At 37.3% G+C, this 18,433-nt stretch overlaps 1 protein-coding gene across 4 annotated transcripts; it reads right to left on the bottom strand.

The window, feature by feature from the left end:
- Positions 1–430: 430 nt before the first annotated feature.
- Positions 431–17,852, bottom strand: LOC135628191 (phosphatidylinositol/phosphatidylcholine transfer protein SFH6-like). 4 transcript variants are annotated; one of them, XM_065134737.1, is made up of 15 exons: positions 17,678–17,852; positions 17,437–17,581; positions 16,218–16,491; positions 15,301–15,400; positions 13,017–13,283; positions 12,825–12,902; positions 12,586–12,687; positions 12,420–12,469; positions 12,217–12,316; positions 11,938–12,036; positions 11,741–11,851; positions 10,609–10,735; positions 5,263–5,648; positions 2,220–2,294; positions 431–742 (listed from the first exon to the last, which is right to left on the bottom strand). In XM_065134737.1, exons 2-15 carry the CDS (start codon positions 17,468–17,470, stop codon positions 722–724), a joined length of 1,824 nt encoding a protein of 607 aa, XP_064990809.1. In that variant the 5' UTR covers positions 17,471–17,581; positions 17,678–17,852; the 3' UTR covers positions 431–721. The 4 variants fall into 4 exon arrangements, with proteins under 4 accessions (XP_064990809.1, XP_064990808.1, XP_064990810.1 ...); XM_065134736.1 differs by having other exon boundaries at positions 17,437–17,852; XM_065134738.1 differs by lacking the exon at positions 17,437–17,581.
- Between the last annotated feature and the right edge of the window lie 581 nt (positions 17,853–18,433).

The raw sequence follows: 18,433 nt of genomic DNA, 5'->3' as shown, positions 1-18,433 counted from the left end.
AACATAATCAGAATGCTGCCTATTTATATACATTTAACTCACTATGTAATAAATCATTAAATGTTCATATATACTTAGTGAAGATAAGCTATGGATATTTTCTTCCCATCTTAAACCTTGTTCTATTATTCACCAGCAACATGCAATGGAAAAGGCTTTAGGCACAAGGTTTCATTGTTAATTCTCCTGTTATGCTTTGTTTGTCAATGCACAATTAATTGATCTCTATATATATAAATGTATTTGATATTCACATGCTCTCTTGCACCTTCAGAACATACTGGTGCATCTATGAAGTGTAGCAATTGGCAGAGTTGCATACAGTTGGGATTTAGTCAACTCAAGTATAGAGGAACAATTCATGAAAACAATATCCAACCTCTGTATATATGTAAACAGCTATCAGAAGTACACACAGCAAAAAGAGAGCTTGCAGGAATTTATAGTTGATCCATTTAGGAAAATTCAATAGACTACAAAATTTTTTTGAGTTTAGTGCTGTCCAAACTTGATGCTTTATAGTCAACACAATGCTGATTTTAGAATAGACTAGAAATTGATAAGATTTGCATCTCTTCCAAATTTGTTCTGCTCACAATAGAACCGAAACTCATAAAAAATGGTTCAGATCCAAACATATACACATGTTTACACGTATCATATATGCACTTTGCAAACTGCGGAATGGAAATACTGCATCGTTTTGCATTCTTGAGATGATTCAGAAGCAAAATTTCTTTTTCTGCAAAAAAGATGGAAAAGAACAGAGAATTAGGGATCCATGACTCATTCATCAGAAAGAGCTCAATGCAACTACCCAACTACATCAGAATATTGCTAAGGTGTACTCTATTGTCAGTTTTTCTTAAAAACAAAAAACTGCAAGTGATTGTACGTATAATATGAAAGAAACATGACTCATCTTCAAAACAGTCCCCAGAAAGAGTTCTGGTTTATGAATTAAAGAAGTACTCGACAAAAACGAAAAAGAAAAAGATATGAGTTAATAAGCTTTGTGAGGAACAAAGACCACCAGCTATCTTTGCCTTTAATGTTGTTGACGTCCTCTTTAGCACTAGTGACATTAACAAATGCCAGAAAATTCTGCTTCTACTATTTTCTCTTTCTTTACTTTAGTTGTATATTTAATAGGCTAAAAATCATGTTTCCTCGTTGTCTACCAAAACGGCGACTAATCATATTGCTGCTCTGATGCCATCCAAAGGCAATGACATATTAATGAAAAGCTTATTTCTAAAAATGATTCTTGGTTTCTTCCCGATACTTTTCTCCTTTTATGAGATGACACTCACTAGTAACATACAAAACTTTTATATCATCTTTACCAATTGGTGCAAGTACAATACAATAACAACAACAATAACAACACAATCGTAAGTCCCAATTATTTGGAGTTAACCACATGGATCTTTTGCCGTCATTAAGATAAATAAAAAAATTATATATTTAGTTAAGTTTAGAATACTTAAATCTTTATTTATAGTTTCTATTAAAGTCTTTTTAAGTCTTCCTTTGTCTCTCCTCGAATTACTAATATTAATCATTTCATCTCTTCTAACTATTACATCCGTAGATTCCCTAAGCACTTGTTCCTACTATAGTGCATGAACAATCATCAGAGTGAAATATAATATGAGGTAGCCACATGTTCCCCCTCGTCTAATCTCTAGTCCACACATGGTGCTATATGTTAAAAATATTATCTTAACTTTTGTCAAATTTCATTTAATTCAAGATGGTTTTTCTTTGGTTTATCTATAAATAAATAATTTCTTCCAATTATAAATTTTTAAGTTTTTTCTTCATGAATCTCTTGGGGCACAAACCCTCTGAATTAGCTCTAGAAATCTATGCGCTAACAACCTGTCAAGTGTCCAATATATTTTTTAGAGTGTCATGAAGAAGCACACAGTGATAGCAAAACATGAGATTATTATGATTTGCCCCAGTAGAAAAGCACTTCATTATTCTATGATGTCTCAAAATTTTTCTTCAAAAAAGTATGTTAGAGAAAATGTATCAATTGAAATTAAGAATTCATTTTATAACATACACAAATATAAATATTTAAAAATATGATCTTGCCCCATGCAATTGAGAATTCATGAAACATAGTGATTCATTCATATTCTTCCAGTGACAAAAACTTGTATCTATATGAACATCTTTGCTAGTCACTACTGATAAATAACAGTTACCCGGAATTTAGCCTCCTTCTGCTGGTCAAGGTATGCAAGCAACTCCTCCTGTCGAATTAGAGCTTCATGTAAAGCCTGCATTAACAACTTATGATGATGAGTACTAACCATATATTTCCACCCTTTCCCAGAAGAAAATCAAAATTTTATTGATTTCAATAGAAACAATAGATTAACCCCCTAAAAAAATTGATTATAGAATTTAAACAGAAATTTATGCAAGTATATGAGATGCATGCATTTTTTTTTTCATGGACACTCCGAACCAAATAGATCTGTCTGATACTTATCGATGTTGTCAGCAAGTTGGAAATTTATCAACTCTTTAGTTACAACTACCCCAATGTCAAACAGTATAACAATATAGGAAGTGAATTTTTTATAATTACCAAGCTCCATATGAACTTAGGTTCCTGTATTTCACATTTCATAATATTACAACACTAATATCAAATTATCTTTTTAATTATTATTCTTATGTGTGCCCCCAAGTCTCTATTTTTTATTCTTGCTGTGTTGGACATTTGAATGTGCATCCATATATTAATGTCTATGTAACACTAGATGCATGTGTCATGGCACTGGCACAGGTTACTTCCAACTTGAAGCCATGAAAACACTGCAATGCAGGTACCATACACCTTTTGGTTTGCATGTTCAATTAATAACTTGCAAGTTCCAACATGAAGACATGTAAATAGTGCCAGGTTGAAACACTACAAAGGTCTTAATGCGAGTTTAGCAATATGATGCTTTTCTATCAGGATTTCATGGGCAAGGTACATATTGCTTTGCTGTCTGCAAGATCTTTCTTTCAACCATGGTATGCAATTTCGAATGGTACCACCCGGTACGGGCGGTAGGTACCGGTCCGACGGCATACCGGTACGCTGTCACGGTCTTAGCTAGAAATGCCTAAGGCATGAGGCACCCTTGCGGCAAAGACGCGAACTTAGCTTGCATTGCCTAAGTCACGCTTCGCCCTTGCGATTTGCGTCCGCAAAGATCAGCCCACTTGCAACCTCTCACAGGTCCCAAAGGACCTGTAAAAAGAGAAAGTTGATTAGTTCGAAGAACGAGCGACGGATAAGTCCCAACGTCTCGCGAAAAGGGGAAGCTTTACAAGCAATTCAGCGAGCACCTTGCGTGCATAAAAGAAAAGAGAGAGAGGGGGAAAACAAGGACTAGAAGGTTGAACGAACAGCTACAAGTCCATAAACAGCTGCTCACCGGATGCCGGGCGTGACAACAAGTTCCTGTCAAGGTAACGTGCGAACTTGCGAAAGATTGTTCAACACCCGACACTATACCGAAGCCTCATCTAGCCTTGTGCCACGCGGGGGGTTCCAGGGTGCTGAGATGGCTGACATTTCGCGTGCAACAGTGGGCTGTAGAAATCAGCCCGTGGCATGCGAAAATAGAGCTATTTTGGGGCTGGTTTGCTCGGTTCGGTGAGCGGTCGCACTGTAGCGCTGCAACTTGTTCGAACTAACATTTTTACAAGCAAAAGGACTTAAAATCAAGCCAAAACATGCTACCAAGCAGTTGTACATATAGACAAGAGCGACGAACGGTTCGTTCAACGGAGTTGTTGCGGGTGTGCGACGACCGTTCGTGACAACATGGACCGCCCGCTATCGGACGAACAGTGCTACAGTCTACAGTAAGAGGAAGAAATATTTAAAATCGCTCGGTAAGCCCTGATGTACCGCTCGGTACGCTAGTACCGTACCATACCGAGCCAACCTCGAAACATCGGTAGGGTACGGTATTGCATACCTTGCTTTCAACCAATTATCCTTCTGAAAGCCAGTTCTAAAATTTAGTAATTTGACCTGCACAAAGGTCTTATCAACAGAAATAAATACAAATCCATGGCCAATACACATTGGAGAATTAGTTGTGGTATTTTACATATTCACCTCAGATTTTCAGGAAAAAAAAGGAAAATTAAGGAAATGAGCGCCATAAGCTATATGATGCATGCAGCAGCATTTGAATCGAGTAACAATTAGGCCAAAGTTCTTACAATTGTCACCATGAGGATAAAGTTAGTCCAAAAGTTCATTCTCAATTAGGAACTTGATACAAATTGAAAAAATGATTTGAAAGGTATTGGCAATCTTAAGAAGGGAAATCAACATATTTGTAGAGAGAACAAGTAGGTAGGAGAAAGTTACAGAATAATTAAAATATTTGATATATAGTTTACAGTAATTAAATTCATATGTTACAGGAAGTAATTATTATGATAATGGATCTACATATGCATATTGAAGTAAAACAGACTTCCTCATTGATTTAAAATACAGCAGTATGTTATAAAATGAACAAAACATTTTTGTTTCATTCACACAAAATAATTTTATATAAAGAAAACAGAAAAGATAACAATTAGTAGCATAAAGATGCTGTTTATAAGCCAGGGTAATAGAATGCAAGATTTATCTGATTTGATTTTCCATATTAATATTGTTTGCATGAATCTATCATTTCAAGTTCATATAATGTATTTAATATGAGGCATTCTCTCATAGAAGACAATCTAAAACAGCTATAAACAGACTTAGTGTAGCAACAGAAACTTTTATCTGCAGTCTGCATGAGTCATTTTGGTTTTTCTAGAATAGACCTAAGAGTCTAAGACTACAAAAGTAAAATATAAGCACAAAAATTTTATAGCAGATTATGAACATGTATGTGGTAACTTTTGAAATATTGGGGGATTACAGCAATATACAGGGACCACAAAATTGGAAGTAATGTAGAAGAAAGTGACAGAAGTTTACTGGCGCATTAGCAATATATAGGTGGTCCTACCAAAAAGAAGTTTAATTCAGATTGACACACAGGTCTTCAAAATGTAGGACATATGGATATAGCACATAAAAATTGACATTGTAAATGCTTTTCCTTAATGAATTATTTCAAAAATGGTGACACTGTGAACTGACAAATGCTTACGATCTATGCATCTATACCAGTTAGGATATGCTGAAATTAGAATGATTATAGTCCACAAAAGATGATATAAAGAGCATACCTTTTTGGTGGCAATAAGCTCTGCTTCTAATGCATCAACACGGTTGATTGCAGCATTTAGCAACTCTTGTCTCTGATACTCAATTTCAGAAGGTTTTGCTTGAAGTATCACAACTTTTTCTTCCAGTTCATGTAACCTTTTCAACACAGAAGAAAGGTCATCTGCCTCTCTGAATTTAAGGGGCGATAGAGGATGAAATTCTTTAGGCATAGTATCTACTAGGAATTCAGCATTGCAAGCATTAAACTCCTTATTTCTTCTGAACCCATATCTGGTGACAGGTAAAAGTAATGTACAGAAAGCCATGACGAAGGCAGTAAGCCATGTGACAGTTTGACCTTGTCTCATTTTTGGAGCATCACTTGTGTCAAACAATGACAAAGCACCTGAAGCGGAATAAAAATAATTTATTAAGCTAAGTCTAAATACAAATCTAACAAGCATCTAGAGAAGAATGTTAGATTACCAAAAGTTGAAACAAGAAGCATTAGAATATAGCTTGATAAAACAATAAACAGCATCAGTTATTTGAGAAGCTGTAGTAGAACATAACCATGCAGATACATAGCACATAACTAAGCAGCTTATGCCTCATTGTCCTCAGCATTCAGATAATTTTGGAAAAAGTGGTTACTTAATATGGTATTTGCAACTCAGTTTACAGTTATTAACTTTCAGCAGTGGTTTTGGACACAACTTTGTGGAGGGCCCTTCTAGAGGACAGTAGGAAGGCATTTGTTGTCTTATTTAAATCTGGAAATCCAATTGCACAGTTTCACCTTCAAAGAATGTACTGTCTAGAAGCACCACATGTTCCAACCTATCACTATATTCAGGCAGCACCTGACCCTTTGGAGAGAACTAGGATAAGAGACCTGGGATTCAGGTGAAATCATAAAGCAAAAGTACCTAATTCCATTGTTAGGTTCAAGTTGTTCAAAAACAATTCCTGGAATTGATTGCAGACAATACAACCAAAGAATGATGTAATTTCTTTTCCTTATGTTCTTCACAGTGAGAATTCTACATTGGAATGCCATCAACAAAAACTTAGTCATTTCAAAGGAGCAGCAGTCATACAGTCACTTGGCATAAGGTGAGTGCCTATGCACACCATCCAAAAGGTACTAGGATCTCATTGTAAACAACCCATTTGGAATCCATCTCAATTTCACCTCATCCACCCCTCTGGAGGATCAAGTAGTGGAGTCATCTTTGTGACTTCTATAGTTTATAACTGGAAAGCAGACCGGCAAATGAAATATTTTATGAGAGACTGTCACTGGAGTCCCAAATGTTTTTCGATGTTAGCATGCACATTAAAGAACTGGTATGAAGTGCCAAAATCAGGAAACGATTACAGAAGTGTGCAGGTGCTGTTTATCCACATATCCACCAAAAGATACTCAGCTTTCTTCCCCATGCTTATAGAGGTCACCAGAGTGAAAGATTTTTTCGAGAGGAAATAAATTCTGCCAGAATGAATAACACGGAAGGCAAAGCCAAATATGGGATTCATTCTTCTATATTGCAGATCCACAAATATGGGAGTCATCTACCTATGAAGGTTTGCGGCATCTGATCCATGCATCAGGCATTGGTCTGATTTTACATCCTAACTTCCCGTAGGAACATTTTTGAGGAAAACCCTCCATAAGAATGAATACCAAAAAGATCATAATCCTAGCAGTGACCATTTTGCTTCTAGTACTAGACCCCATATCTGACAAATCAAAAAAGAAAGAATGTTTTGGTGCATTGTTAAAGTTTCTGTATTCCAAGCTCTCTCCATATGCAGGGGAGATATATAATAGTCCATGTGTGGGCCAATAAAAATAATTAAAAAAAATTCCCATTTCTAGTGGTCCGATCCACTTCAGTAAAAATAATTAAAAAAAATAGCAGTGGGGCCCATCCAACTTGGTATTAAAAAAGAAAAAAATCTTAAAATAGTGATTAGGGCTCACAAATGTGAGCCCTTGTTAGGACCCTTTTTCTGAGCTTTTGAATAATGTTTATTGAGTTTGTTTAGTCCATTTGTTTATTGAGTCGGTTTGATTCAGTTAGAGTCAAGTAGAGGTTTATCTAATATTTATTTATTATTAGAGTTCAAGTCATGATGGATTCTAGGTTGAACTCTATAAATAGGGATGTAACTGCTTCTTTTCAGTAATCTATGAAAAATACTATTCTGCTTTTGACAAACCCTAGGAGGCCGCGATCATTATCATTCTCATTTCTCCCCTTTCTTCGATGATAAGACTTTAGGTCTTTAGGGTCTTATCATTTGGTATCAGAGCAACGATCCTTGGGGCAACCCGCCGCAACCTTGCTTCCCTTCTTCCCCGCCTCCCCTTGCGTCGCAGCGCAGCCGCTCGACTCTCCTCCTCGGCGATCGTTGGTGACGCTGCTCCCAGCCGCGCCACCACAGCAACCCTAGCCGTGCCCCCCCCCTTGGGTCGCAGCCGCAGTCGCCTGTTGCCACAGCCCCTTGTTGCAACGGTTGCAGAAACAGAGTTCCTCTGTTGCCGCAGCCCCTCGTCAATCGCAGCCGCGCCGCCTCCAGCACTCCTCTTCCCCTCCAGCGTCGTCGCCGCCCAGCCGACCCATCACCGCTGCGGGCCACCGTGCGACGACCGCCGCATGCCTCCCAGCAGCCGATCCTCCTTGCTCTGCATCTTTTGTAACCGAAACAGGGCAATCACGGGCAACTCACATCTGCTGCCCTTGTTTCCAGCTGCCGCCGTCGCCTTGAGCGCCGTCACCGTCGCCTCCCAGCCGCTGCTCTCCCGTGCGACGACCGCCGCTCGCCTCCCAGCCGCTGCTCCCGCTCGCTTCCCAGCCGCTGCTCCCCCTTGCTCTGCATCCGTGGTGACCGAAACAGGGCAGTTACCACCGTCGCAATCGCAGGTCCCCTTGCTGCCGAAGTCGCGGATCCCCTTGCTTCTGCGAACGCCGGTTGCCACCACCGTCGCCACTGCTGTCCAGCCAGCGACGACGCCGCTCGCCGCCCAGCCTGCCACGACCCTCGCTGCCTCCTTCTCCACCGCCGTCGCTGCGCTCCGGCCAGCAACGACTGCTGCTGCCAGCCACCGCAGCCTTAACCTGTTGGAGCACTTTAACGGGTTTCAACAAGATGGAAGCTCAAGTTCTACGCTGAACAAATCGAGAGATACAGGAAAAGGGTGGTGACACACTACCCATGTATCAGGGTAGAATTTCCACGATGGGAAGATGGGGATCCGACCAGTTGGATCTCTAGGGCGGAAAATTTTTTTCGTTTTCACAGAACTCTAGAAGAATCCAAGGTAGAAGTGGCCTCAATCCAATTCGATGGAGATGCAATCCAGTGGTATGATTGGTACGAAACTTGCTATGGAATTCCTTCGTGGGAGCAGTTTAAAAGAGGACTTCTTGTTCGCTTTGGCCCATCCGAATATGAGAATGTTGATGGCCAACTCGCAAAAATTCATCAGACTTCTACGGTGTTGGAATATCATAGTAGATTTGAAAGATTATCAAATCAAGCTAGAGATTGGTCGGACCGACAACTTTTGGATATATTTATTGAAGGGCTTATTCCAGAGATCCGGTATAAAGTTAAGGCTCGTCAACCCCGCACTATGATAGCTGCGATCTCATTTGCAAATCTACATGAGAAAAAAATTAGCAAGGAAAGATCAGCAAGGGGTTTGTACTGTGATAAAAAATGGAGTATGGAGCACCGATGTAAACAAGGGCAACTTCTGATGATTGAACCAATTGGAGAGGAGCCGAAAGCTAAGAATGTGAACTCCGATCATGAAGGTATAAATTCTAATGAAGACGTTGAACCTACCATACATACAATGCATACATTAGCCGACTACTCTAACCCGCAAACTATGGAAGTTGCCGGAACTCTAGAGCATCAACCTATTATAGTTTTGCTTGATACTGGTAGCACTAACAATTTTATGGACAGTGAGACTGTTGACCGATTGGCCCACCACATTGAAGACTATGAGAGATTCGAAGTAAAGATCATTGATGGATGAATTTTCACTTGTGATAGCAAAGGTTCAAAGATAAAATTGATTATACAGGACCAAAAGTTTCATGCAACGATTACTACACTGAAAGACCGACCTGTTGCTTATACTATCAAAAAGTGGAGACCATACTTATTTGATCAATGGATTGTGATGCGTTGCAGATAGTCTATGGCTAAAGTGTTGAAAGAGAAGCTCCCCGAGATTGATGCTGCTCAGCCTTGAGGACAAAGCTGATTTGAAGAGGGAGGAACTGTTAGGACCCTTTTTCTGAGCTTTTGAATAATGTTTATTGAGTCTGTTTAGTCCATTTGTTTATTGAGTCGGTTTAGTTCAATTAGAGTCAAGTAGAGGTTTATCTAATATTTATTTATTATTAGAGTTCAAGTTATGATGGACTCTAGGTGGAACTCTATAAATAGGGATGTAACTTCTTCTTTTCAGTAATCTATGAAAAATACTATTCTGTCTTTTGACAAACCCTAGGAGGTCGATTTCCTCGAAACGATCATTATCATCCCCATTTCTCCCCTTTCTTCGATGATAAAACTTTAGGGTCTTATCATTTGGTATCAGAGCGACAATAAGACTTTAAGGTCTTATCAGCCCTCTTCTCGCGTTCAATGCTTCTGTCGTCGCCACCACATTCCTTCTTCTTCCCAAGTATACTCCCACCTCTTATCCTCCTCCTCCTCCTCTTCCTTCTTCCTTTCTTCTTCTTCTTCTTTTTCCTCCACCATTTCCTCTTCTTCCTTCTTTCGTCCTCCTTCATCCTCTGTTCCTCCACCCACTCCTTTCTCTTCTTCCTCTTTTCCTTTCTCCTAAAAATACTGTTACATACCGGTGTACCGACATATTATACACTAGTATTGACTGATAAGTACCGGTCCAACAAATCAGCCAAACAGGTGCAGTACCTAAAACAATGATCCTTGGCAGAAAGGCAAGTAAAAGATTATGAAATAAATTCTGACATCAGTCTTTAAAATGTAATTCAGATCACCACTTTAATGGACGAAAATAACATAATTATGTAAGTCTACCATGATCATTCCTCCGCTGCAGAAATGATCTTCCAATCAATGATTGCAAACGTAAAGAAATAGAAGATACAATTACTCATACCACAAACGATCATTTTAAATAATTAGAGAGAAGAAAACAACAGTACCCATGCACTAGGTTCTTGTCCAGCTTTTCACTAGATATTTCCATGTGGATGCAGTGAGATATACTATTTACTGATCAGATTGACTAAAAGCAGCAAATCAAGCTTTACTTCCAAGAAAATTGTAAGGGATTTAAAATAACAGACCTTTTAAGGGAGAGCAGATTGGACCAGAAATTTGACCCTTCCAACCTGAATCTACATCCTTCTTAACAACTGGTGCAGATTCTTCATGGTTTGGAGAACCAACAGAAGTACTGTACTGCATTCTGGTCTGCATAATTATTGAATCATTTAAGCAATCTACTATAATCAAGGCAATAATAAAATCATAATACTTATAATAACCTTGAAATTACACAATAATTTACATTTACTTATGATCAGTGCAAGCGTATCATTCAACTTCAAATATGATGAAATGAACAATCATGTCTGCTTGAATATGTAATATTACTCCACAATCCAGTAAATGATCAAACAGCACTAGATAGTAGATATAGTTAAATCTCTGATTACTAGGTATAGAAAAATAATTATGGCAACTAAAATGAATGGTGTCACATCCCAAAGCAATTTCACATATTCATCTTGAGGAATATCAGCAAAGGAGAATCAATTAATCAGCCAGAAATTCTTTTTCATGCTAAAATCTCACGGGCACAGTTCCTTTGGAAATTTCACAATCACATCCAGGCAACACTACATGGTGGTTAAGACCCTTGTTCCGAGCTGTGGAAGAGTCTGGACAAAGCAGAGGATCCTTGGTGGCAAGGGCAAATTAGAAGTTGCAGATGGGTGGAGGTTCTAGGAGATTGTTGTTTGGGCATGGATGTGGAATGATGGGAAGCATGGTTGATGATTCAAGAGGATGGTCTAGACTCTACAGTTAATGTGGTCAGGGTACACTGGTGAAATTGTTTGACGGTACACTAGACAATCTAGAGTTAATACAGGAACATAATTTCTAGAGTTAATGATTCAAGACAATCTAACCTACCATGTTTGATGGTTGTCATCTTTTGAAAGCTCAAGACACTGACACCCCAACTTCTTATCCACAAATGAAAAAACATGTGATTAAAGATGAAGAATGAAAAACAAACCAGAAAAGAAAAGCTTTGAAGAACATCTTCAGGTTTCCATGTTACAGCCATGGAAAGTTACAAATCAGAATCTTTCAGGAACTAAGATCATTTTTTAATGGTCTAGGAAACAAACCAGCATATGACTCTAAAAGAGAAGGTGCAGTCAATATATCTCCTTAAGAAATTCATACCTCTTTCCCAGTTGTCATCTGAGGAACAGGAACATGGTTGTTTTTGGCTTTAGAAGAAGAGCCATCAGCTACTAAGTTAGATTTGGCAATATATGCATCACTTTCTTTTACCTAAATCAAAAGAACTAAAAGATTTATATAAATGAAATAATTTCAGTAAATATGAATATATATATATACATTTACATATAACTTACAACTGGGTAATGCAGCTCATCAGATGCAACAATCTTCCCCTCATAGTTTGGAAGTGTAACAATTTGCCTAGCGCATTGTGCTTCACCATCAAGCACCATCTGCTTAACAGTATAATTCCAGTAAACAGTGTATGAGATCTTAACATTTACCATAGTGAGAATGAACTCACTGGAAATGCATATTTGATCTCAATATGAACACAAGATATATATATATATATATATATATATATATATATATAGAGAGAGAGAGAGAGAGAGAGAGAGAGAGAGAGGGACCTTCAATATTTTAGGGTCTTTCCATGGACCACGATCAGATCCAAGGCATCCACCAAACTCAGTACAGGTACAGCTACCACCAAGAAATTCTGGCAACTCACTGGAGAATCAAAAACAAACAATCAGGAAGAAAGTTGAAGTTAGGAGTAGAGCATGCAAGAAAACAAGTAGATTCACATTAGAATACAAGCAGAAGACAAAACCTGGAGTCGATAAATTCCAGAAGCTGTCTTTGGTACTTGGTTCCAAGTACCTAACAAACAGTTGCAAGAATATATTAGAAGTTTCTCAGTTCAAAGGAAGAAGTCAACTACCTGTTTATTTAAAGAAAATAGGTATATTATCTGTATCAGTACTCGACATGCTTACATGGATCTTGGAAGTAGTTTTTGGATCAAGAAAAGTTTTCACAGTATTCCACAGAAGCCTAAAACCTGAACCAGCATTAATGATGAACATCCTGAACAATGTCTGCAAAAACATATATAGGAAATTATCATAGATTAATCAAAAGATAACATAAAATTATCACAAACATGAGTTAGCATAGAAACAAGAAGAGCATCATAGATGATGAATTTTCAGGATGCTAGAAAAAGAACAGCTACCTCTGGGTAGTTGTCATTATCAATCTTTTGCAACCTCATAATCAGTTCCCGTGCAGCCTTGGTGAAGTTTTTTAGACCCTTCAGAATAACAGCATTGTTACACATGTTACATAATTACACTTTTAATACTATAAGGAAACAACTTTCACAAGCAAATGGTCAGAATGATGTAATTGACAACTGAAAACATACCACTCCTTCAACATCTAAGATTGTTGTGCTTGAATCAATATGTTTTTTTGCAGCAATTGAGCAAGCCGGAAACTTAGTCATGAAGCACCTTTCAAATTCCTTCACATGATATCTTACATATCGATCTATGGTAGTTACTTGCATTAGCTTGTTTGGGTTGACTTTTCCAAGCCTTTCAATGTAAACTGGTCTTCCATCCCTATCTACACCATGATAACCATGCGGATAATACTTAAGAACTTCATCTAACTCTCTGTAATCAAATTCCTGATGAAGAAAACAATATTAGTTCATTCAGTTCATTCCAAATAGAACAAAGTAAAAGGAATACATAATTGTACATATTTGATTATGGATCTTTCAAAAGTCCATATTGGCAATCATATTTTCTTATAATTGCATATATATGCCATATTTCCCTAGTGACAGTAACCTTCATCAAAACCTGCATTGGCAGGAGCATGTGCACTAGCCAGATCTTCTCAGTATATGTGACATTAACATGTTCGTATTCAATCATACACACAATGCTACATACCTTTTTACAGCTTTAAATTAAACAAAGCATTAGCAAATGTCTTAAAAGGGATGATCTTCATCTTCTAACATCTATACAAAGGGTAAACTTGTAAAGTGGACTCGACAGCATCTTTGACCAATATACACTTTCTACATAAATTGTTAGAATTTGATAAAAATATGGAATTATCAAAATTGTTATTGTAAAAGAAGTTTTATCATTTGATAAGGAGTAAACAGAATGGAGATTGTATTCACCAAACAAAAAGAGAAGTTGAGATTCATGAGGTGTCACGACCCGAGTCTGATGAGCCAACTAGCCAATAACTCCATTTTGGTCCTTCAACCGCGGACCAAGGAGTTAACATAGTATACTCATCAGGCCCTTATAAGCTAATCATACACATTGCTCACTTCCGATGTGGAACTAATGGGATGTTACATTATCCCCAACTCAATTAGCTTGACGTCCTCGTCAAGGCCCGACATAACCCAGATCGAACCCTAGCATAGTGCATGTGAGGATTAACTCAGTGGTGGCTCCACGCCGTGATGAGTTCTCTGACTCCATCCACGGGTAGCCCTTTCCTACTCGAGCCCTCTCACCCTGCCCAAATGCTAAGTCGGCTCTGATACCAAATGTCACGACCCGAGTCTGATGAGCCAACTGGCCAATAACTTCATTTTGGTCCTTCAACCGCGGACCAAAATGCTTAAGCAGGAGTTAACGTAGTAAACTCATCAGGCCCTTATAAGCTAATCATACACATTCCCCACTTCCGATGTGGGACTAATGGGATGTTACATGAGGCATCAATGCAGAAATGTGACCAGAGGAAGACCTAAATGCATTCTTATTCCTCTATATTGCACATCTTGTTATGTTTAAATGATGATATTAACAGAGCATAAAGTCCTTCGTCGACCATCATTTCTTTACTTTTTTCTTTTGTCTCTGTGTTGTGATCTAGAGTCTGGTCAAATTTCAAGCTACATCAGTGTTCAGTTTTGCTACTAACACTCTGACATTGCCCTCCAAGCTTCCCTTCTATAGATGTATTAACCAAATAAATTGTTGCAGTTTTTCTTTTGATATAGGGTAGCAAAAGTAGGCTCTTTCAAACTTCTGCCTACTAGTGAAGAGAACTAATAAAATAAAGCAGAAAATCATGTTAAAGATACCAACATAAAAGGATTTTGGTGCTAAAGAACTGAGACCTGAATCCATCATTTGTTAGTTGGTCCCGGAGTCGAGTATGGTTTATGCAAGCATAAATGGTTAGTCGTATTCTTCATGAAAGCATATTAAGCTCTTAGTCCTTCCAACTATTCAAAATAAGATATCATGTCCGAATCAATATTGATCTACATTATAATGGAAACAATAAATTCTAATAATATACATAAGTAGCCAAGGTAATAAGTTGTTACTAAAGAAAGAAGACAAGGGATATGTTGTATGGTGAAATTTGATGATGAAAATGAATTAACTTACATCCAAGTGAGAATGATGATATGCAACCCTAAATTGTTTCTAATCCTCATAAATGTTAGTGAGCTTCCAAATTTTTTTGTTCAAAATATGTTGCCCATAATTTTATTGATAAAATAGAAGTGGTTATTCATAAATTATTGATGTTCCCATTAAACCCAAAACTTATACAGGTTATATGCAGATGTTAAATAATTAGCATACAATGAGAACAAGTAAGATATTTATTCACCTCTAGAGACTGGGTTGAAAAGAAGGAAAAATATTTATTACCTTAGTGATTGTGTCAGTGCCAAATTCCTTCCTCCATTGAAGCATTTCAGTCCACATTTGTTTTGCTTTCTCAATATCAAATTTTCGTGCTTTTAGGAATCTAAACATAAACAAGTCATCAGTACAACAAGCATCAAAAAGGCTAGAAAGTCATCATGGATATTACAACAGTTTACACAAAGCATAATAGCCTATATATTAGCATAAAGAAAAGCTTGATCATTTTTAGACTACTAACAGTCAAGGTAGTAAAACAGATGGAATAAATCTTCTAAAGCTTCTCTATCAGTATTATGAAAAAGATATGATTTATTTTATCCATGTCCACATAACAATCACAGAAGTGATATATATGGTGCAGATTGCAATCACATATTTTGCCAAAATGATGCAAAAAAGACCACTTTGATTTCAGCTTTATGCGAGTAGGAGATGTATATAATTATATAAGTATGTAAGAAAATAGTAAAAAGAAAAAAAAAGGTATACATAGGGCGTACCAAGTGCATGAGGCTCCCACCAAAGGTATACATACAAAAAAAAAAAAAAATGTAGTTCTGCCGACTGGGATTTAGTGAAACTGAGTTTGGATTGCAGTTGCCTATTCTTTGTCTAAAAATAAAATATTGAATTTTAACACAAAAATAAATAAGATCAACAAACTCAGATCTCATAGATAATTATAATAACACTTAAAAGTTCTGAGGATATAATAGACATTAAAATTCTCATATGTCATTGTTGACATGCAAGAAATTTAGTGATAGCTCATAACAGATTTAAATTGTTCTTCAGTCCAAAGTATAAATGTGAGAGTTCATTGTGGTAGGAGAACATCTAGCATAAATTTCTGAAGGTTATATTTGAAAGCAAAAGCAGAGACATGTCTATATAAAAATAAAGAAACAATGAACTACCTCAACATCATATGAAGATTATCATAATTTGCTGGTAGCAGTTCCTCCAAAATTAATGACTGGCGAAAAGCATCAATAGCTTGTAGCTCCTCAATGTTACTAACAGTATCAATCTTCTTTCTACTTTTCCTCCTGAAAGATTGTCTCAATTTTATTGATGCACTTGATGCCATTTTCTTCAAAGATCCGATTCTCTTCCACTTTTCATGTTCTAAGTGCTCAAGATCTGATTTATGCACTTTTTTATCATCATGACTAGGAACCCCTTCGAAGCCTGAAACTCGTGAACAAAGTTAATCTCACTATTTGGTAACTTCAAGAAGCTTCTACTAATATTAAAATGAAAATGGTAAATATAAATGAATAATATTATATAGGTATATTTCTCATATGTCCTATCTTTCAAAATCCCAGTGCATCGAAAATTTTTATATCGTTGCCAGCTGGGTCCCATATGACGATCAATGTGAATTCATTCCTATTAGAGAGGTATTCAAGGATAATATCAGTTAATCTAGGTCCAGAAACTGTCAAGTGAAATATTTTTGGGCCAACTGTTACATAACTAGAATTAAACAAAATGTTCTAAAAGATGAAGGTCATCAATCAAACAGAGTTGTTTTCCTATGGGCACAAATTAATACTATTTCTTCTCCAGATAAGTAGTTTTCAGTAGCTTTGGTTTGTTTGATATATGCAAAGCAAATCACACAGTGTAGAAATCATTTTACATGTCAGTGTCACTAACGTTACATCATTACATCTTACATTATTTTTGAATAGACAATTTTATTTTAATTGGTAAATGATACCTATTTATGCAGCAGAAACAGTCAGAACGTCTACAATGATTGTTTCTGTTGTTTTATCCAAATCAGACGGGAGTTTAAGCTTCAATAAAATCACATAAAGCCCATGCTGGAGACGTAGAGCACCGAGGGATATAGACACCTTGAGTTTTGCTATTCTAGCTAGCCTAACAAGACTGAGAGTTTGATTTGACGAATAACAGATGGGCACCACGCAGAGCTCTCCTACAAACCCAATCTGATTCATTGGCACTTCGCAGAGCTTAACATCTAACAGCAGAGGAACTTCAAACCCTACCAAACTATTAGTCGCCAGATCTACCTGAAATTGAACAAGGCTCACACGCAGGATGTGAGACATGATCAGAAACGAGAAACCCTACAGATAGAAGATTGGTGAAACAACTTACGGGGTCTGGAAGGTCGGTCCATCAGTTCAGTCATATCTGCCAGCAAATCACACTTCAATCTTTAGAGAAAAGAAACGGCTTTTCCCCTTTGTGCATCAGAAACAGCCAAAACTATCGTCAAGGGTGGATGAAAGAAAGAAAGAAACTGCAGAATAGTTGCCTAATTAATCTTGGGTGGAACCCACGAAGAGCCCTAGTAGAAACGTCAGAAGCTCTGCAAGCGAGTAATTCCGATACCCACAGAGAACAGCTCAACTCGCTCGCAGCGAGCTGGACAGGAGAGGGAGAGGAGGAGGGCGAGGTGCTCTAAGGTTCGGGGCGGCGCTCCTCGGGCGCGATCGCACGGTCGGCGAAGCGCATCACCGTGGCCTTCAGAAAGAGCGCGTTCATTCTCTCTCTCTCTCTCTGGCGACTGCTTGAAGAAACTGATGTTAGAAAGAGTCGGTTGGCAGTTGTAACGCAAAGGACAGATCAACAAATGGTATCCTGCCACGTGGACTTTAATTTAATTCTCTCCCGTCAACATTCCTACATATAAAAATAGAATTATTCTTTTTTTTTACTTGCAAATCACTCTTTTTATTAAAAAAAATAGCAATTCACTTCTGATGAGCAAAATTAGTGATTAAAATTAAGTCAATTCATTCAAAAATAATAAAAAAGTTTTTTTGCCAATTCATTCAAAATAATATACATTTTGAGATGAATGAACCAATTAATCAGTTTTATATTAAAATACTTTTTAATTTTAATATTTTTCCTTCAAAAAAGATTTATCTAAATTTCTTTTAGAAACAAAATCAAGATGATGATACTTGATCAATTGTGTTCAATATTGAAATGGTCATTTTCCATTAGTCAATTTCAAAGTTCCACCTGTAGCACAGTTGCATTTTGTTGACTTCAAGCCTCAAGTAGATAGATCATAACCTAATTAAATAAAGCTCAACTTGCATGATCTCAATCTTGACATTTGATTAGATATCATGATCACACA

Source organism: Musa acuminata, chromosome BXJ3-1 (genome assembly GCF_036884655.1).
Source record: "Musa acuminata AAA Group cultivar baxijiao chromosome BXJ3-1, Cavendish_Baxijiao_AAA, whole genome shotgun sequence".
Taxonomy (NCBI): domain Eukaryota; kingdom Viridiplantae; phylum Streptophyta; class Magnoliopsida; order Zingiberales; family Musaceae; genus Musa; species Musa acuminata.
The sequence above is the reverse complement of the archived record's forward strand: the minus strand, read 5'-3'. Positions and strand labels throughout refer to the sequence as shown.